At 41.8% G+C, this 16,777-nt stretch overlaps 1 protein-coding gene across 3 annotated transcripts in view; it reads right to left on the bottom strand.

Moving 5' to 3' along the window:
• ZEB2 (zinc finger E-box binding homeobox 2) overlaps positions 1-16,777 on the bottom strand; it is a 193,073-nt gene that overhangs the window by 22,112 nt on the left and 154,184 nt on the right. For all 3 annotated transcript variants that reach the window (XM_082262159.1, XM_082262158.1, XM_082262160.1), the window contains one exon: positions 655-726. In XM_082262159.1, the coding sequence (XP_082118285.1) occupies positions 655-726 (72 nt within the window). The remainder of the gene's footprint in view (positions 1-654; positions 727-16,777) is intronic.

The raw sequence follows: 16,777 nt of genomic DNA, 5'->3' as shown, positions 1-16,777 counted from the left end.
TCTGGGCAGAATGTTACTCGCTAACAGTCAAGTAGGATACACTTACGTAAATAAACACAACTAATGCTCAACAATGATGTCCTCTAGAACTGGCATTCTGTGACCCATGGTAAAGAGAGTGAGCTGTTAAAGTTGCCTAGAACCTCTGACCCCATTCCAATTCTTAACAGCTTACAAGTGGACTCTTAACTTGACAATATTGGGTAATTGCTAGTTGAACAAACAATCTTATTGGAGGGTAAGGAAAGCACCGCACAGCATTCACATATAGAACCATGTGTCTTTCTTATGGCTACCCGTCATATAAATATTTATTAGGGTGAAAACCATAAAGTTGGTTGCGTAGAATGTTACAAAAAATAAAAAACTAAGATTAAAACAAGAAAAAAAAACTACCATATTGCCATTATAAAATTTTAAATATTTGCTACCAATTATTTTTATTTTGTTGGGAGACACCAAAAGGGTTTTAGCTTAGGAGGAAGCAGTATGGTATTACTTAGTTTTGAAGTTTATTGGATAGATGCAGAATTTGGGCAGGGAGTGAAACTTAAAATCCTAATGTTACATTTTGGGAGATATGTTTAGGACATGGGTATGACAAAACAAACGATTACTATAATTGATGGATCGAGGAAATATATCAATCATTACCTGTACCGTTATTGATAGTGGTTATGTGAGTGGCTTCAGGTCCCATACAATCATAGTCCCCTTTCATATCATCTGAAAAAAAGAACAAAAAAAGCTATAAAACAAGAATAAATATCATAGTAAGCTCTGTAGGATTTGAATTAAGGAGTTATTCAGGTTGTTATTCACATCAATAATATTTTAGCTTTTTTTTTTTTTTTTTTTTTGGTACAGTCTAAAAGTTGAACAGTTAATTTGGGATTTTTCAACCAGAATTCTATGAAACCCAGGGGCTCAGTCAAAGGTTGCTAGGGGGTTCCTTGAGCAATGAAGATTTTCTAACTCCAGTAACCACTGATATCAATTATCTTTTTAAATGTGTGTAAGGGGGGCAATTTTGACCACTGGTCAACTGTCCTTCTCCCGATATCCATTAATATAAAGGCCCTCAATGTATAGGACCATTACTCCGACTACCAATATAAGGAGACAGTTTTCCAATGACCACTAATGTCAGGGCCACTGCAATTTTCACCATTGGTGCTTCTTTTCTGGTTATTGTTATTATCATCTCTTTGATTTCATGATTGTTACTGAAACATTTTTTTTATAGAGCAGGAGAGTGGTCAAAACTATCTGCTCTGGGAGCCAAATATGCTATATACACTACATGTTGATCTAACTGGTTGAACTGGGCGAAACCTAATACATATCATTTCTACTAGGCTTCATATATAAAATTATCGTAGGTAGGAACTGTCTGAGATAACCAGTCAGACTTCAATCTTGCACTTTTTTTCGTATCAGGGGTCTTCAAACTATGGCCCTCCAGGTGTTCAGGAACTACAATTCCCATCATGCCTAGTCATGTCTGTGAATGTCAGAGTTTTGCAATGCCTCATGGGATGTGTAGTTCCGCAACAGCTGGAGGGCCGTAGTTTGAGGATCCCTGATCTAAAGCGATGTTTAGCACTAGGTCTGAGATTTTAGCATTTGTGTCAAGACGGCCAATGCAAAACAACGGTACCTCCATGTTGCACTGCAATGGCCTACTACATATACTTGACCGAACAATTTCAAGAGATGATTAGAAAAGAGTTTTTTTTTTTGTTGTAAAAAAGCTAAACAGGATTGAGGCTTTATCTCCCCTAACTCATTTTCAGTTGACAAGATTATTCGAGGCTGTGGCACTGTGTGCTTTGCATATTTCCGCTGAACGGTCTTCATTCTGAAATGAGTTTTATGAAGTGTTTAAAAGGAGGTGTTAGGTTAATCTGACCCTCAGCCTAAAGGAAGCTTTCGGCTAGTCACAACTTGTACATCATAGCATGCAAAGTCTGGCACTGGTGACACCTTATAATAATCCCCCAGCTAGGGAACTTTATTCAGCTAATGTGCTAGAGAACTGTGACTAAGATAGGGAAAAAAAAAAAACCTATACGTGTGATCCGTGAACATACGTGAAAACACAAAACGACAGCCTATGTACTTGAAAATACAAGAGGTCCTTGGTGCAAAATGAAGACGGTTCTCAGGCTATTGTTCTTTTGTGTCTTCATCAGAAAAGGAAATGTGGAGGTATTAGAGGCTCAGTGGTTAAGTGAACACCTCTTTTGGCTCAAGATACTGGGGCAGCTTTAATAAGGACTTCTACGCACCAGACACTTTTTCTAGCAGTTTGATACATTTTTAAACACAGCAAAGGCATGGACAAGAGAGCATTTAATGTATTCAAAAAGACTTGTTCACATCAATGCGTCGCCTTGCAGGCTGTTGGGAAAAACATACTAGGGATTGGGAGCGCCAGTCTGACTTTTGCTGTTTGAATTGAAAATGGAGCACGTGATAGGGCACACATCTTGTTTGGAAGGTAGAATTAAAGAGTCAAACTAATCCAGGCCAAACACCTTTTAGTTTTACCAAATGATCACTCAAATTATTTGAGTGGTTAAATTAAAAATCTATCCATCAAAACACAGGTAGTCATTGATTTTGCCTAATCAAATTGGACTTCCCACCAGGAATGATCAACCTTTTTTCATGAAAACTATTGTTTATCGATTGAAACTGCCCCCCCTGGGGTTTTTTTTATGAAAGATTATTCTTTATTACTTTTGCTGTGATATATTACACATTTGTATCATTAAGCAAGGGCAGGTCTTTACCGACAATTCCTGGAGCTATATTTGCAAGCAACACTTGCAGCTCCAGTAGACTTTAACAAAATGGTGTTCGTTTGTACACAGACACTGAATCCCTGTTGCATAAATGTGAATTGTGAATAAGATGGGTAAAAGATGGCTTCAGCTCTTATTCTCTGCCTTTAGAGAACTCCCCAGACGCGTTTCGCCCTTTTGGAGGCTAACATCGAAGCAGCTGTTTGGCACATTGGAAGTTCTAATTACTGGGAGACTTACCAGAGTGCTGGAAAATCTCTGATTGGCCAGGAATCATCCCCCTAGGCTGAGTTCACACTTGTGCGAAGCAGGAACCCACACGATTCCTGTGCAGGTTGCTGCATCGCGCCTGAGTTGCCAGCGAGTCACACTGAAATCTGCGAACTGCTGTGGGTGTCAATGTAAAGGTAATAACACCCTAGATCATTTCCCAGATCACACTGCGAAGTGTGAAATGGTGCAGGAATCGGATTGCATAGGTGTGAACACCCATGCAATCTGATTAAAGTGCGGACCAGAAAAAGGGTCCTGCGCCATTTTGGTGCGACTGCGATGCCATTTCAGCCATACAGTTTAATTCGCATCGCACAGACATTGCATGTGATCTGCACAGCAATGCGGTGCAAACCACATGCGATGTCTTTGATCGCACAAGTGTGAACCCAGCCTTATTCCTACAGAAATGGGAATTCCTGGCTCCCTGCTTTCAGTCCGGGGCATCAAGATTAAAAGGTTGCAACTAGCAGCTAAGCAAGCAATCAAGTAAAATTGTTGGCCATTGTCATTGAGAGATCTGCCCGTTTATGGCCTTTAAAATATGTGATTAGGATCAACTTCCATAGTGAGCCACTTATAAGGCAGTGAGAAACACACAGGAGTGTTTGACTTTGGTGACATTGCACTTGTATCTTTCCAGAATTAATGAATGGTTACCAACGAGGCAAGCAGAGAAAAAAGTTAATGCAGATCTAAACCCCAACTGGATAACATTTCATTTCGTTTCGTATTATAAACAGCTGCCATGCTTTTTTCTTTTAGAAATACACTCATTTTCTTACATTCTTTTTGTATCTCAGTATTGCTCATCTCATTCAACCTTTTTGCATCTACTTCCTGTCTACAGGCATGTGCTGAATCAGTGGCTGCATGTCATTGCTCTGGATTGGTTTCCTGATGGTGACAAAGGCACAACCTGTCCACTGATTGCACCACCTTTTATAGGGGCTGATTTACTAAAAGCAAATTGGATGTTCACTCTGCAAGGGAAGTTGCACTTGGCAAGGGAATTTGTCCCAGAGATTAGTAAATAAGGCGAAGCTCTGCTGACTTCCATCATAAAACCATGTGCAAGCAAAATTTTTTTTTTTTAAATTTCCTTGCACATGATTGGGTATTCTTTGCAAAGTGAAACTTCACTACAATCACTAAGCTCTAGGGCAAAGTCTCTTGCAAAGTGCAACTTCCCTTGCAAAGTGAACAATCTTTTTGCCTTTAGTAAATCAAACACATAGTCTTCACCAGATGTGCATGTGACAGGGTAACAACACAGGAGAGCAATTGGAAAATAGGGGCCGAGCGCTGTCAACCCATAACAGGAAACACCCATAGAAGAACCTTCATAGAAAGATTACCAGGTATTATTTAAATGAAAGCTGCAGATTTAAAGAGATTTGTAAATACTTTTAAAATGACATTAACATTTGGAAGCTTATATGAGATTTTAGTGATTGGGTTTACATTGAAGGTACAGAAACTGGTTCACAACCTGATTCGGAAACTGATTCGCTCCATCTCCAGGCTACCGCTATGCATTATTAATTCTCCTTTCAATTGTTGATGTGGTTGTAAAAGTATTTTTACTGTTGCCGCCTGTGACAAATATTTCTGCGCTTGACATTCACGGGTTAACAATACTCATCGCAGCAACAATATGTCCCATTTATGTTATAATACTGACAATACGGATTTGCTCATCTTGTGTGCTGCAGCAAACTCCATATGGCAACGATCCCAAGTCTGGTCTAATCCCTCGGAGACCCAGCTTTCATATGGATTCCATACACTACAATAAAAGCAGCTCTATAGGAACTGACGGGTGGGTAATTGAGTCATTTATAGATATACTCCCAGTTGTAAATAAGCATATTTCTGTCATTAATGTTCTGCAAAAGCCAAAGAAAGAAAAATGGTCTGTATTGGCAGTGGCGACCAGTAAGATTTCTGCTTGTTTTCCTCTGTTTTAGAATGTAGCAAGGGTCGAGCGGTATATTCACAACATATTTTTCACAGGGAGACTACGGTAAACGGAAATCTGATTGGTTGTTATTATTAGCTAATGCATATTTTATGTCACTCTTCCCCTTATCCTTCTGTATTGCATAAGCCTCTAATAAAATGTTTATTAACTTCTTGTTGCTGGCCATGCTGCATGGAACAGCATGGGGGGTGGGCTTAATGTCCTGCTGCTAAATATATGAGTATAGCCAGGGACGCTGATCTGCGCTGGGAGCGTGCTTGCTCTGTGCCCCCTGCATTGTGGGTGAGCTATCACCAACAGTTTCCAGTCACCACTTACCAATGGGAGCCAGTAGTGGTCACATGACCACTATGACAGCCAGTCACAGCAATCACATAATTTGGAGCCCACCTATTTTAACCAAGGCATCAGGAACCCCATAAAGGGCCGGCTAGGGCTGCTGGTAAGGGGTTGAGGGTCAGTGACAGCTGGAAGCATTGTGTTGGAAGAGCACGCACTCGGGGGTTCCAAAACTGGGCCTGAGCTATCACTGACAGGTTCAAGCCACCGCATACCACTGGGAACCGGTAGGACTCAATCAAGTGACCGATGTGACAGCCAATTGCAGCAATCGCATGATTGGGAGCTCACGTCCTCAGGAACCCTGGAAAGGGCCAGTGAGGGCTGTTGGTAAGGGTTTCATGGCCAGTGACAAGCATTGTGTTAGAAGGACACTTACTTGGCGTCATAAGCAGTGTGCCTAAGCGATCATTGACAGCTTCCAGTCATTGCTTACCATTGGGAGCCAGTAGGACTCGATCACATGACTATTGTAACTGACAATCACAGCAATCACATGATCAGGATCCTGCCTCTGACATCAAGAACCCTTGAAAGGGTCTGGCAGAAGCTGCTGGTAAAGGGTTAATGGTCAGTGACAGCAGGAATCACAGTATAACCTCTAAATTCCAGTGGATTTTTTTTAAATTTTAACAGTTAGTATTAAATATTTGACACAATGATGTTGATTTACTAAAGGAGTAGAACATGTTTACTTAGTTCAGTGAATGAGGTGATGTTGAGTTGGCTATAAAAACCCAATAATGTACAAGAGAAATTAAAAAAGAAAACAAGAGCTTCATCTCATTCACTAAGCTAAGTGAACAACCTCCATGTCCTTATTAACTCAATCTCAATGTGGCATCAGCAAGAAACAAAAAATGTAAAAAACAAGAGGACAGAGTTGAATATCAATGAACGACTAGCTGTTATAGCTTGAAGTTGCCTTTAACTGAATGTGGATCCACCCTTTAAAAAAAAATGCTTTAATTATAGTGCCTTGTTATGGCTTCTTTAAATATAATTTTGGAAACATGCTACAGTCAGATGCCTCCAATTTTCTTGTGTCCTAATTCAATGGGATGGGTTTTTAAAGGAGTACAGACTGTTCACTTAGCAAAGTGATCAGTTTGGAAGGCAAATGTTTACTTGGTTTAGGGAAAAAGGTGAATCTGTGTTCACACTGAATTTCTAAGCTCAGCGAATATTCAAGAGACCCTGTCGCCAAACACTGATTGCAACAACAATATTTATATAGGATAATATATATACGTTTAACACATTTTAAGCTGGCCATACATGGTTCGAACTTTTCCTGATTTAGCAGGGTCATGGTCGAATTTCAATTCATATATAGGCAGGACAGTTGTAGAGAAGTCAATTTACCTTTCAACTTCTCTACAACTGCCCTGTTGGATTTTTGCCTCTATTTAGACAACAGGCAAGTCTACTGGTCATCATAACACACTGGAGAGGATTCCCTCATCCAACTTGAGTGTGTAGATTGGGGAATTGAGTCATCAACCCAATGGGTTGAACGAAAAAAAAAAAAGACTCATCTATGGCCAACCTTAGGCATGTGATTTACCTGCAAAAGCCTCCCTTATGTGAACATCCATAAGCCCCGAGATTACTGCTGGGTGCTCTCATCTCACTCTATATTATTCCCCTTCACTACTCCCATGGCAGCCTTATAAAATGTAATGTAGGTAAGTGAGGGGAGGGGCACGGGAGTTTGGCCAACTCAGAGAGTAGTTAGACACTTCTAGAAGAGGACAGGTCTATAAATGTGCAAGGGGGGAGGGAACTGACTCTTCCTAAAAAAGTCAAGTCTGAAAACAAGTTTGGAGGCATATTGCAAGTAAATAAATTGAAAAAAAAAAAAATAATAATAATAATGGCAAGGAAAAACACTACTAAGGAAAACACTCAAAATACTCTGCACTTTTCTAAGTTAACCACTGAGCTTTTTTTTAGTTTGGTGGTCATTTATGAAAGATTAACTGCCATGGTTCTCTCCTCAAGGAACCCCTTGCAATCTCGGAGGAACCCCGGTTGAGAAAGGCCAGTATATACTGTTCATTTATGATAAACCCTAAGAAAATGTTGAAAGTGGTGTCAGCAGAGGTGCCCAAATGTGACGCAGAAGCTGAGAAGTGGATTCCTCATAAATTCAATATTTATTGCTCACAGAATAGTATTAAAACACCATCAATTTCATGGCACTACACTAGCCACTTCCTCAGGATGGTGCTAACTTATGATCAGCTGTCATAAGTGAGCAATCTATACTAGCTTTTCTCAACCAGGGTTTCTCCAGAGGTTGCTAGGGCGTCCTTGAGTAGAGAACCATGGCAGGTAATCTCTTGAATAAAATGATCACCAAAGTAAGTGGTCACTACAATTTTCGATCATTGAAGATAATTATGTTATGTGGGGCAATCAAAACTCTCTACAACCTACTGATCACACAAATGTGATATGAGCTGTAGATATTTTTTAGCTGGGGTGCTCTGAGGCCTAAAAACTTTTACTAAGTTTTCCTCCCTGGTAAAAGGCTGCAGAAAAGCTGGTCTATACTAATACAGTAAGTGAACCCCATTGAGGTGTGACTCAGAACCAATCGGATTCTTCTATTTCTCCTTCTAGCATATAAGATAGGGCCAGGGACTATTCATAGGATTCAGATATATTGGGCAGACTAGATATGCCAAATGGTTCTTATCTGCTGACACATTCTATGTTTCTATGTTTCTAGCACAGTAAGGGAGAGTAAAAGGAATTATGTTCTTGGTCTTCACAAGCAACAGGAACAGCCGTGTTGGAGAACCTTGACAGATAAAGCTGCATTTAGCAAACGCTTCCCAGGGAAAGTTAAAACCAGGTAGCTGCTAATCCTAGTTCTGAGTTCAATCTTCCTGAGAGGGGTTAAAGTGTTTCCAGCCTCCCATATTTATATCAATCTTTGCAAGTAATTAGATCAAGGTATTTCCGAGAAGGTTGAATAAATATAGCTATTGTATGTCCTTCTCCCTTACTCATCTCATGTGATTTCTGCTACATAAGAGTCACAAGATTCCCATCTGAGGGTACACAAGCTCAAACACAGTGAGAAAAACAATTTGTAGCAATTCTCTTTTTTTTTTATTATTTTTTGCACAATGTTTGTCATTTTTGTAAAGTTCTTCTGTACTTCCTTCCTCATTGTTTTTACGTGCGAATAAGTAAGGAGAAGTTCACATATTTGGATCCCTTCCAGATGACATATGGATTGAAGTTGGTAGGAAAATTGCTTTTGCTGCACCCGTTGGCCACTGATTGTCCTAGTTCTATGTTATGTTTTTGTGCCGTATTGAAGAATAAGAGGTGACACTGAGATTTAGGTCTCATTCTCACTATGCGTTTGTGAGTCAAGACGTGTTGCCTTAAGGCAGCTTTATTCTGAATAGGCTGGCAGTGCAAAGCACTAGAAAACACATCTCTGCATTGTCACCAATGCAATACACCGCACCCAACACTATGTATTCAGTGGTGTGGTGTGCTGTACTGCACATGCTCTGCATTTTGCAATACCGAAACAGATCATTGTTAATGGGCTAACCACACACCTTTTAATCTGATTGTACAATGTTCTTTAGATGTATCAACAACTATGCAGTGTAAAGATTTATTTGAATAGATAAAAAAATGAATGGATTGTTTATGCAAGTCTTCACACTACATCGTTGTTGGTAAATCCGAAGCAGATTGTGCCGAGATTGTACAGTCAGATAACAATGTGTATGGCCAGCTGTAAGAAAGTGTTTGAAGGAAGAACCATTCTTGTTATCAGTAGTAACCATATTCTGCAGGCAGATCCTCCTAAGTAGAACTGGCCAGCAGGTATCTACCCACCTTTGTATGGGTCTACAGTGATGCTTAGCCAACACTGGCATCAGCACACATTGTACTATAGATTAGTGATCGACCGATATAGTTTTTTTTTACGCTGATACCGATATTTTGGTCATCGAATATCGGTATCGGCCGATATTGGCCGATATTTTCGGACATTAAAATTTTTTTTTTAATGTCTACAGGTACTGTGGTGGAGGGATCTGGGGGTCTAAAAGACCCAAAACCCCTTCTCTGCACTTGTTTTGAATGTTATAAGTTTTTTGAATTCGGTGCCGCCAGTACCCGGAAGTGATGTCATGTCATGACATCACTTCCGGGTACTCGGCACAAAATTCAAAAAAATGAAGACCCGGTCAAACGGCAGCGGTGCAGGTAGGATGCCCGGGTCTCCCGGTGGGACGGGAGAACCGGGGCGAGCCGCGGAAGGGGGGGGGCGTCCCCTCCCGCTCCTTGTAATGACAGCCGGGCGGCTTCTCAGCCACATCGGTTGTCATTACAAGTCAGCCGACCGTCGGCTATGGACACCGGTACCGGGGTGATGCCTCTACCTGCAGGCATCAGCCCTGTACAAGCACTTTCCCTAAATATCGGCAATATCGGTAAATTCAAAAGCGGATTCCGATATATCGGAGAAAGTGCATATCAGCCACCGAAAAGCGGTGTTGCCGATAATCGGTCGATCTCTACTCTACTATAGATACCCCACTCATCTCCATGAAAGATCGACTCTGTTCACTATCGCCCTCTAGCAATTCAAAACAAACGAATTAACTCAAATATGCATAGCTTGTTTTTAGCCCCAATTCACACTATAACCCGCATGTGAATCACACAGGAACCCCTTCAGTGCAGTGCGGTTTGAGTCCATTCATTTTAAATGGGCTCAAATCGCACCGCATCACACCAAAGAACCGCATTGCATGGTCATCCAGTGCAGGCAAACTACACAGCATTTGCAATCCTTTTGGAGTGTCATTAACTTTGTATTGACACCGCAGCAAGTCACAAACACAGAGTGATTGCAAAAAGGTGCATGAAATGGGCAGGGATCGCTGATCACATAAGTGTGAACCAAGGCTTACAGAGTTAGGTTTACCCTTACGTGTTTAGCTCTATTTCATAACTCCTTACAAAGTGTACTAGCCTACCCGTGAGAATTTACAGTTTTTACTGTAGCAAAGCCTGCCATACATAGCTTCGATTTTGGATGATTCCTGGTAAATTGGCCAAGCTGTAGCCTACTGTGCCTAATGGTAAAAACAGCTCTGATTCTGTGATAGTTTCAGCATTGGATATTATTTTAGAATCTATTCAATTGTAAGCTCTTATGAGATTAACCCTTTTTAGATTGTAAAGCGCTTGCACTAACTGTTCACGTTATTTAAATCATGTATAAAAATTATATTAATAATAAAATATGGCAAAACAAACTCATACAGTTTTTTATATAATGCTATATATTTTGAAATAGGAAGGACTTCTATTATGTGATTTTTGTGTTAAGCTCAGCAATAGACGTGCTAAACTGGCCAAAGACAAGTAGAAAATAGAACAAAAATTCTTGACGATCATCGGGTCGTTCATTTTTCACATCATTAGGGTGCCAACTGCAACACACGATTTTTGTGCCACAATCTAAAGTGCCCGATCAAACATACTAGATTTTTTTTAGAAATGATGGCACAATCTTATGTGCATTTTTGTTTTTGATTGACAGAATGTTCGGTTTTCTACTCATCTATGCCAGCCTAAAAGGAGCTTGCAATTATAACTCAAATCTTTGTAATATAATCTGAAACATTAGCCTACTATAGGGGCACTCAGCAGGGGGGAGGAGCCAGGAGTGGCGGCAGGGAGCATGAGCAGAGGAGGATCAGGGCTGCTTTGTGCACAGAACAGATAAGTTAATGTGGTTGTAAAGGCAGAAGGTTTTTTATCTTCATGCATTCTGTGCATGAAGGTAAAAAACTTTCTGTATGCAGCAGCCCCCCCCCTTAATACTTACCTGAGCCCCTCTCAACGATGTCCACGAGAGCCTTGCCTCTCCGGGGACTCACACTCCTTATTAGCTTTTGGCAGCAGCCTGAGCCATTGCCTTGCGCTGCTGTCAATCACAGCCAGTGAGCCAATCAGGAGATAGAAAGGCTGGTCGAGCCACGGCTCCGTGTGTGAATGGAGGGTCAGGAGCATGCCTGCTTGGGTGGCCCTAAAGCAAGCTGCTTGCTGTGGGGGCACCAGGGAGGAGGGAGGAGCCAGGAACGCCAGTGGGGGACCCAAGAAGAGGAGTATCGGGGCTGCTCTGTGCAAAACTATTGCACAGAGCTGGTAGGTATAACATGTTTGTTATTTAAAAAAACAAAGACAAACAAACAAAAAAACGATACTTTAATATCACTTTAAACATATTTGTTATTAAAATAAAACCTTTAGTGCCGGTTCACACTATGGCGATCCGACTTCGGAGGTGACCTGTGAAGTCGTGTGCACCGTGACTTTGGCGCGACTTGCACGGACTTCACATAATGGAAATCAATGCAAGTTGCTCCGATGTCGCCCCGAAGTAGTACAGGAACTATTTTCTAAGTCGGAGCGACTTGAGTCGCTCCTATTAGAACGGTTCCCGTAGTACAGAATGGACCGCGACTTGTCAGGCTGACCAGTCGTCTGATAAGTCGTGGTAGTGTGAATCGGGACTTAGAATCACTTTAAGAATACATAACTTGATAGGATTATTTTCTTAAATCCGAGTTTAGTGTCACTTTATGGAGCAGCAGCAGACTGATGAGGTTACCCTGCTCTCTCCTCCTATTAGCATGCAGCCAGCCTGATTGGCTTCCAGAGCTGCCCCCCCTCCTCTTCCAGTCTTGTGCTGCTGTATGGGGAAAGGAAGACTGATACTGAATCAAATTCAGGAGCTCACACCAGTTGCAAAAAATATAATAATATATAAATTAATACAGAGTCGCAAATTCTGCATCTTTTATATCTGCCTGAAGTATATCTTTAACACTAGGCCAAGTAAGGCAAGACTGTGCAAAGTTTTGAAAACTTTCACCCAAATGCCTTTCCTGACAGGTGTGCCAGCGGCATGCTGGGAATCTATAAAATCTCTCCCCCCCCCTCTTTTTTTTTTTTTTCTCCGCCGTTTAATAGGGCAGTGCGTATTTATTTTGAAAACAAGAGTAAAAGTTAGCATTTTCCTGTCGCCCTCTGGGATAAAGGTTTGTAAAAATAAAGAATACTTTCTTCCCTCCCGGTGGAGGAATCCTTGTATAAGCAGAAGAAGGCCAAAGGCAGGTGATTTATTTAAGCGGATGATAATGATGTCATGCAAGCATTTCAGCACACTGCGTCCACCCTATTGTGGGACGAAGGAATGTCAAGGACAATGGCGAGCACAAAACTTTGATTGTGCCTGAACCGGAAAAGCACAGTCAGAAGTTGCTCAGCCCCTTCTTCAGTTCAAACCCTTGCATCCTGCAGACGAAGAAGGAGAAAGTATGGCAGAGTAAGCAGAAGGGAAGGGGGGGTTATCTCATACACCAACTATGCGCAGAGGTGCCCTGAGAGACAGACAGGCACCATGGATAAAACACCGCTAAACAAACCCGCTCTAGAATTAGAAGGATTGTCTGCAGAGCAGGTTTTAGCAATGATGCAAAAGAAGACGAGAGTAAAAAAAAAATCTTGATTTAGAAAAAAAAAAAATCCGTTCTATCTACTGGACAAAATAAACGCCAGGCGTGATTTCGGCAGAGGTGGAGGTGGGGTGGGGGAGCCACAATCTTTTTTACATTAGACTTTGTGGCACCAGATCTGAGCACTTTTAGCACAATAAAAAAAAAAACCCTATAAATCATTACCAGTCATTAGTAGCAGACAGGTAAAAGCAAAGTATCTCTCCTAGCTTTGCAGAACAGTAAAATAAAATTATGGATAGAGAGGACAGGGGAGCTGTCAGACAGACTGGATGGCGCAACCGGCTCATAGGTTAACCCTTCGCAGCCTGGGATGCCCACCAACGCTGGCGGGCCCAATCTCCTAGCTAACAGCTAAATACACAGCTGTACGTATGTAAACCGCGTACAGAAAGGAGATAGAAAGACACATTTAGATGTGTCTGATTGCTGATATAAAGACAGATTCAGGTACTTCTAATTGTCTCCTAAGGCTTCCATTGTCTCTCCCTCTCTGCTGTGCAGAGGATTACAGGAAGCTGATATAAAGACAGATTCGGGTACTTCTGAGTGATTCTGCCCTAAGTGGTTCCCCTCTATCTCTCCCTGTCTGCTGTGCAGAAGATTACAGGAGGCTGATATAAAGACAGATTCAGGTACTTCTGATTGGCTCCTAGGGCTTCCCCTGTCTCCCCCAGCTTACTGTGCAGAGGATTACAGGAAGCTGATATAAAGACAGATTCAGGTACTTCTGATTGGCTTCTAGGGCTTCCCCTGTCTCCCCCAGTTCCCCGTGCAGAGGAATACAGGAGGCTGATATAAAGACAGGTATAGCAGGGCTTCTGCTGTCCCTCCCTGTCTGCTGTGCAGAGGTGTAGAGGAAGCTGCAATAAACATAGATTAAGGTGTGTCTGATTGCGGTCAGAGGTTAGGCTTCTTATAGCCTAGGCCATCTTTATGTAGAGCAACGATTCTTTTTTTCAGATCCTCAGAGAGTTCTTTGCCATGAGGTGCCATGTTGAACTTTCAGTGACCGGTATGAGAGAGTGAGAGCGATAACACCAAATTTAACACACCTGTTCCCCATTCACACCTGAGACCTTGTAACACTAACAAATCACATGACACAGGGGAGGGAAAATGGCCAATTGGGCCAAATTTGGAAATTTTCACTTAGGGGTGTACTCACTTTTTTGTCCAGCAGTTTAGACATTAATGGCTGTGTGTTGAGTTATTTAGAGGGGACAGCAAATTTACACTGTTATACAAGCTGTACACTCACTACTTTACATTGTAGCAAAGTGTCATTTGTTCAGTGTTGTCACATGAAAAGATATAATAAAATGTGAGGGGTGTACTCACTTTTGTGAGATACCGTATATATTTTGCAGTTCAACTTTAAGGCTCATCTCCGGGGAAAACAAAAGTCCTCCCTTGCACGAAGGCGGCCCCCACACTGCAAGGTTTATATGTTTATGTCTAGGGTACCAGAAAAAGCAATTGTACCTACCTGATCCCCAGTCTCCCCAGCAGGCAGCACTTCCTACTCTCCAGCTTGTGGATTGCCCCTCTACATCTTTATGTCCAATGCGGGGCTCTGCATTATACGTGATTCCATCAGAGAACCTGTGACTAATGGAGCAGAAGGGAGAAGAGGTCATGGGGACCAGCCCAGCAGCCTGGAGGTAGCCTGTGGGAGTGGGGGAACAGGTAAGTAAAAGTGCCTCTTTTTTTACCCTATAAACAAGTATTTATCTCTTGCAGTGTGGAAGCAGCTCCAATGCAAGAAAAGGTATTTGTGTTCCCCGGAGTTCAGCTTTAAAGAAGTCCGCTTTTTACGAGTACATTTTTAACCCTTCTCACAAAGGCTAAAGTATAGAAAGTGAGAATACCGAGATTGGATTTGCACTGTGTCTTCCTTCCTGACTCTGCCAAATATTGGATGTGACGCACATGAGCTAAAGGACTCTACTCCTTTTCAATAAAGAAAATGGAAAAAAAAACACTGATCAGTTGCAGATGATGATAAGCACTTCCGAAATGCACAAATGTTCCTTATTACTCAGGGGTTAACTCTTACACTGCCCAGATGTTTCCAACAGTACTTCACACTGATATGTTAGAGTCAGTTTAGCCCATAGTCAAGGGGAGGACTGGGCCAGGGGGCAGAGGGGAAATTGCCCCCTGGGCAACACTGCAAAAAAGGCTGCACTGCTTCTGCCACAGACATGCCTAAAGGGTTCATAGTGAAGAGAAGTAAAGTACCCACTGCTGACCTACTAAGTGCGGAATGAACACAAGGACAGAGCCCAGGCCTCCCCCCCCCCCCCAGCATGAATGGTGTAAATTGTGTCTGAGCAGAGGCCGGTTCCATGCCCGACTGGAGATTCTCCTCCCCAGGCAGCCCCGACCGAGCTGTCCCAGCTCCTCCCAATTGCCCCCTGCTGGCAAGGCCGGGAACCCGGATTCGGCTGGTGAGTAGAGAGTACCTTGAGCAGAGCTTCAGCCTGGAATGAGGGTCAAGAGGAGGCGGGGAAGATGGAGAGTGGGAGGGGGGCTGACTAATCATGAAAGCAATCATTTAGAATTAGACACACCTATACATTTAATGTAGGAACTTTAGCGAACCTCAAAGTAACTGCACAGGTTAGCCATTGTTTAAATGGTGCTAGAACACATTGACTTGCATTGTCCGCTTTTTGATACTTTTTGGTACGGTATAGGTTTGCTTTTCCACTAAAGTAGTACTAAAGATAAGTGGGTTGGATAACAACGGTGTGGGTGGGATTCTCTGACCAATCAGTGGCTAGTAGTGACTGCATGCAAAGGATTGTGGGATATGGTACCAGTTTGGTACCTGTTGGAACCACAATCGAGTAGGTACTGTTTTTTCAGAGCCGTACTGTTCGGTTCCATGCAGTGGAAAAGCGCCGCCGTACCGTACCATACCGAACCGTTCCGACACTATACCATGCGGTACCAGCAGTGGAAAAGCACAAAAGCGTGCCGAACCGTTCGGTTCCATGCAGTGGAAAAGCGCCATTTGATGTGTGTTATGGGGCCTATTGATGGAAATGCACAATTGCTTCTAGCGCACTTACAAATGCATGCAAAGGCACATGAAGAGATAGGAATAAAGTTCCAAGGTTTCCATAAATTAATATAGATCCCTAAAAACTCCTGGCCTTAAAACCTTAAGTCTTTAAACAGCTGAGTTTCCCAATTCTGGCTTGCAAATTTTAAGAAAATTCCTAGTCTTGCAATTGTCTATGGAAGCTCTTCAGTACAACAGAAATCTAAACTTTATTTTTAGGGGATAAACTATTTGCGCTGACAATTACATTTTCAGGAGGCCGGGTTAAATAAACACAACAGGCAGATAATATAATTAGACCGGTCTGCGATGTTCTGAGCAAAAGTTAGTTTTAATTTGAAAAAAAATAAAAGTAACTTTTTTTTCCCCAGAAGTTTCAAGTCTTGCATTTGTTAAATCCCTATTAATTATTCCTTTAAGGGTAAAAAATCCCAGTAATTGGCCCTTACCCTTGATTTCTAGATATTAAAATTTAAACCATCAGTACATTCATTCTTATGGCTGCGACTATCTAGTTCATTAACAAATATGAATAGCTAACACCAGCTCATTTAAATAGTATGTCATACAAGACTTCTTGCCGCACTCAGTTTCTGTCACCCGGCTCCCAAGAATCATTGGGTCTTATTATACATGTAAATGGCTATCATAAAAATAAAAATTTCATTTAAGATTGTTAATGACTTGTACAGCAGTCAGACTTCCTTTAATGATCATCCAATGC

The sequence above is a fragment of the Pelophylax lessonae genome (genome assembly GCF_965119305.1).
Source record: "Pelophylax lessonae genome assembly, chromosome: 6".
In the NCBI taxonomy this organism is placed as follows: Eukaryota; Metazoa; Chordata; class Amphibia; order Anura; family Ranidae; genus Pelophylax; species Pelophylax lessonae.
This window is presented reverse-complemented; position numbering and strand designations above follow the sequence as displayed.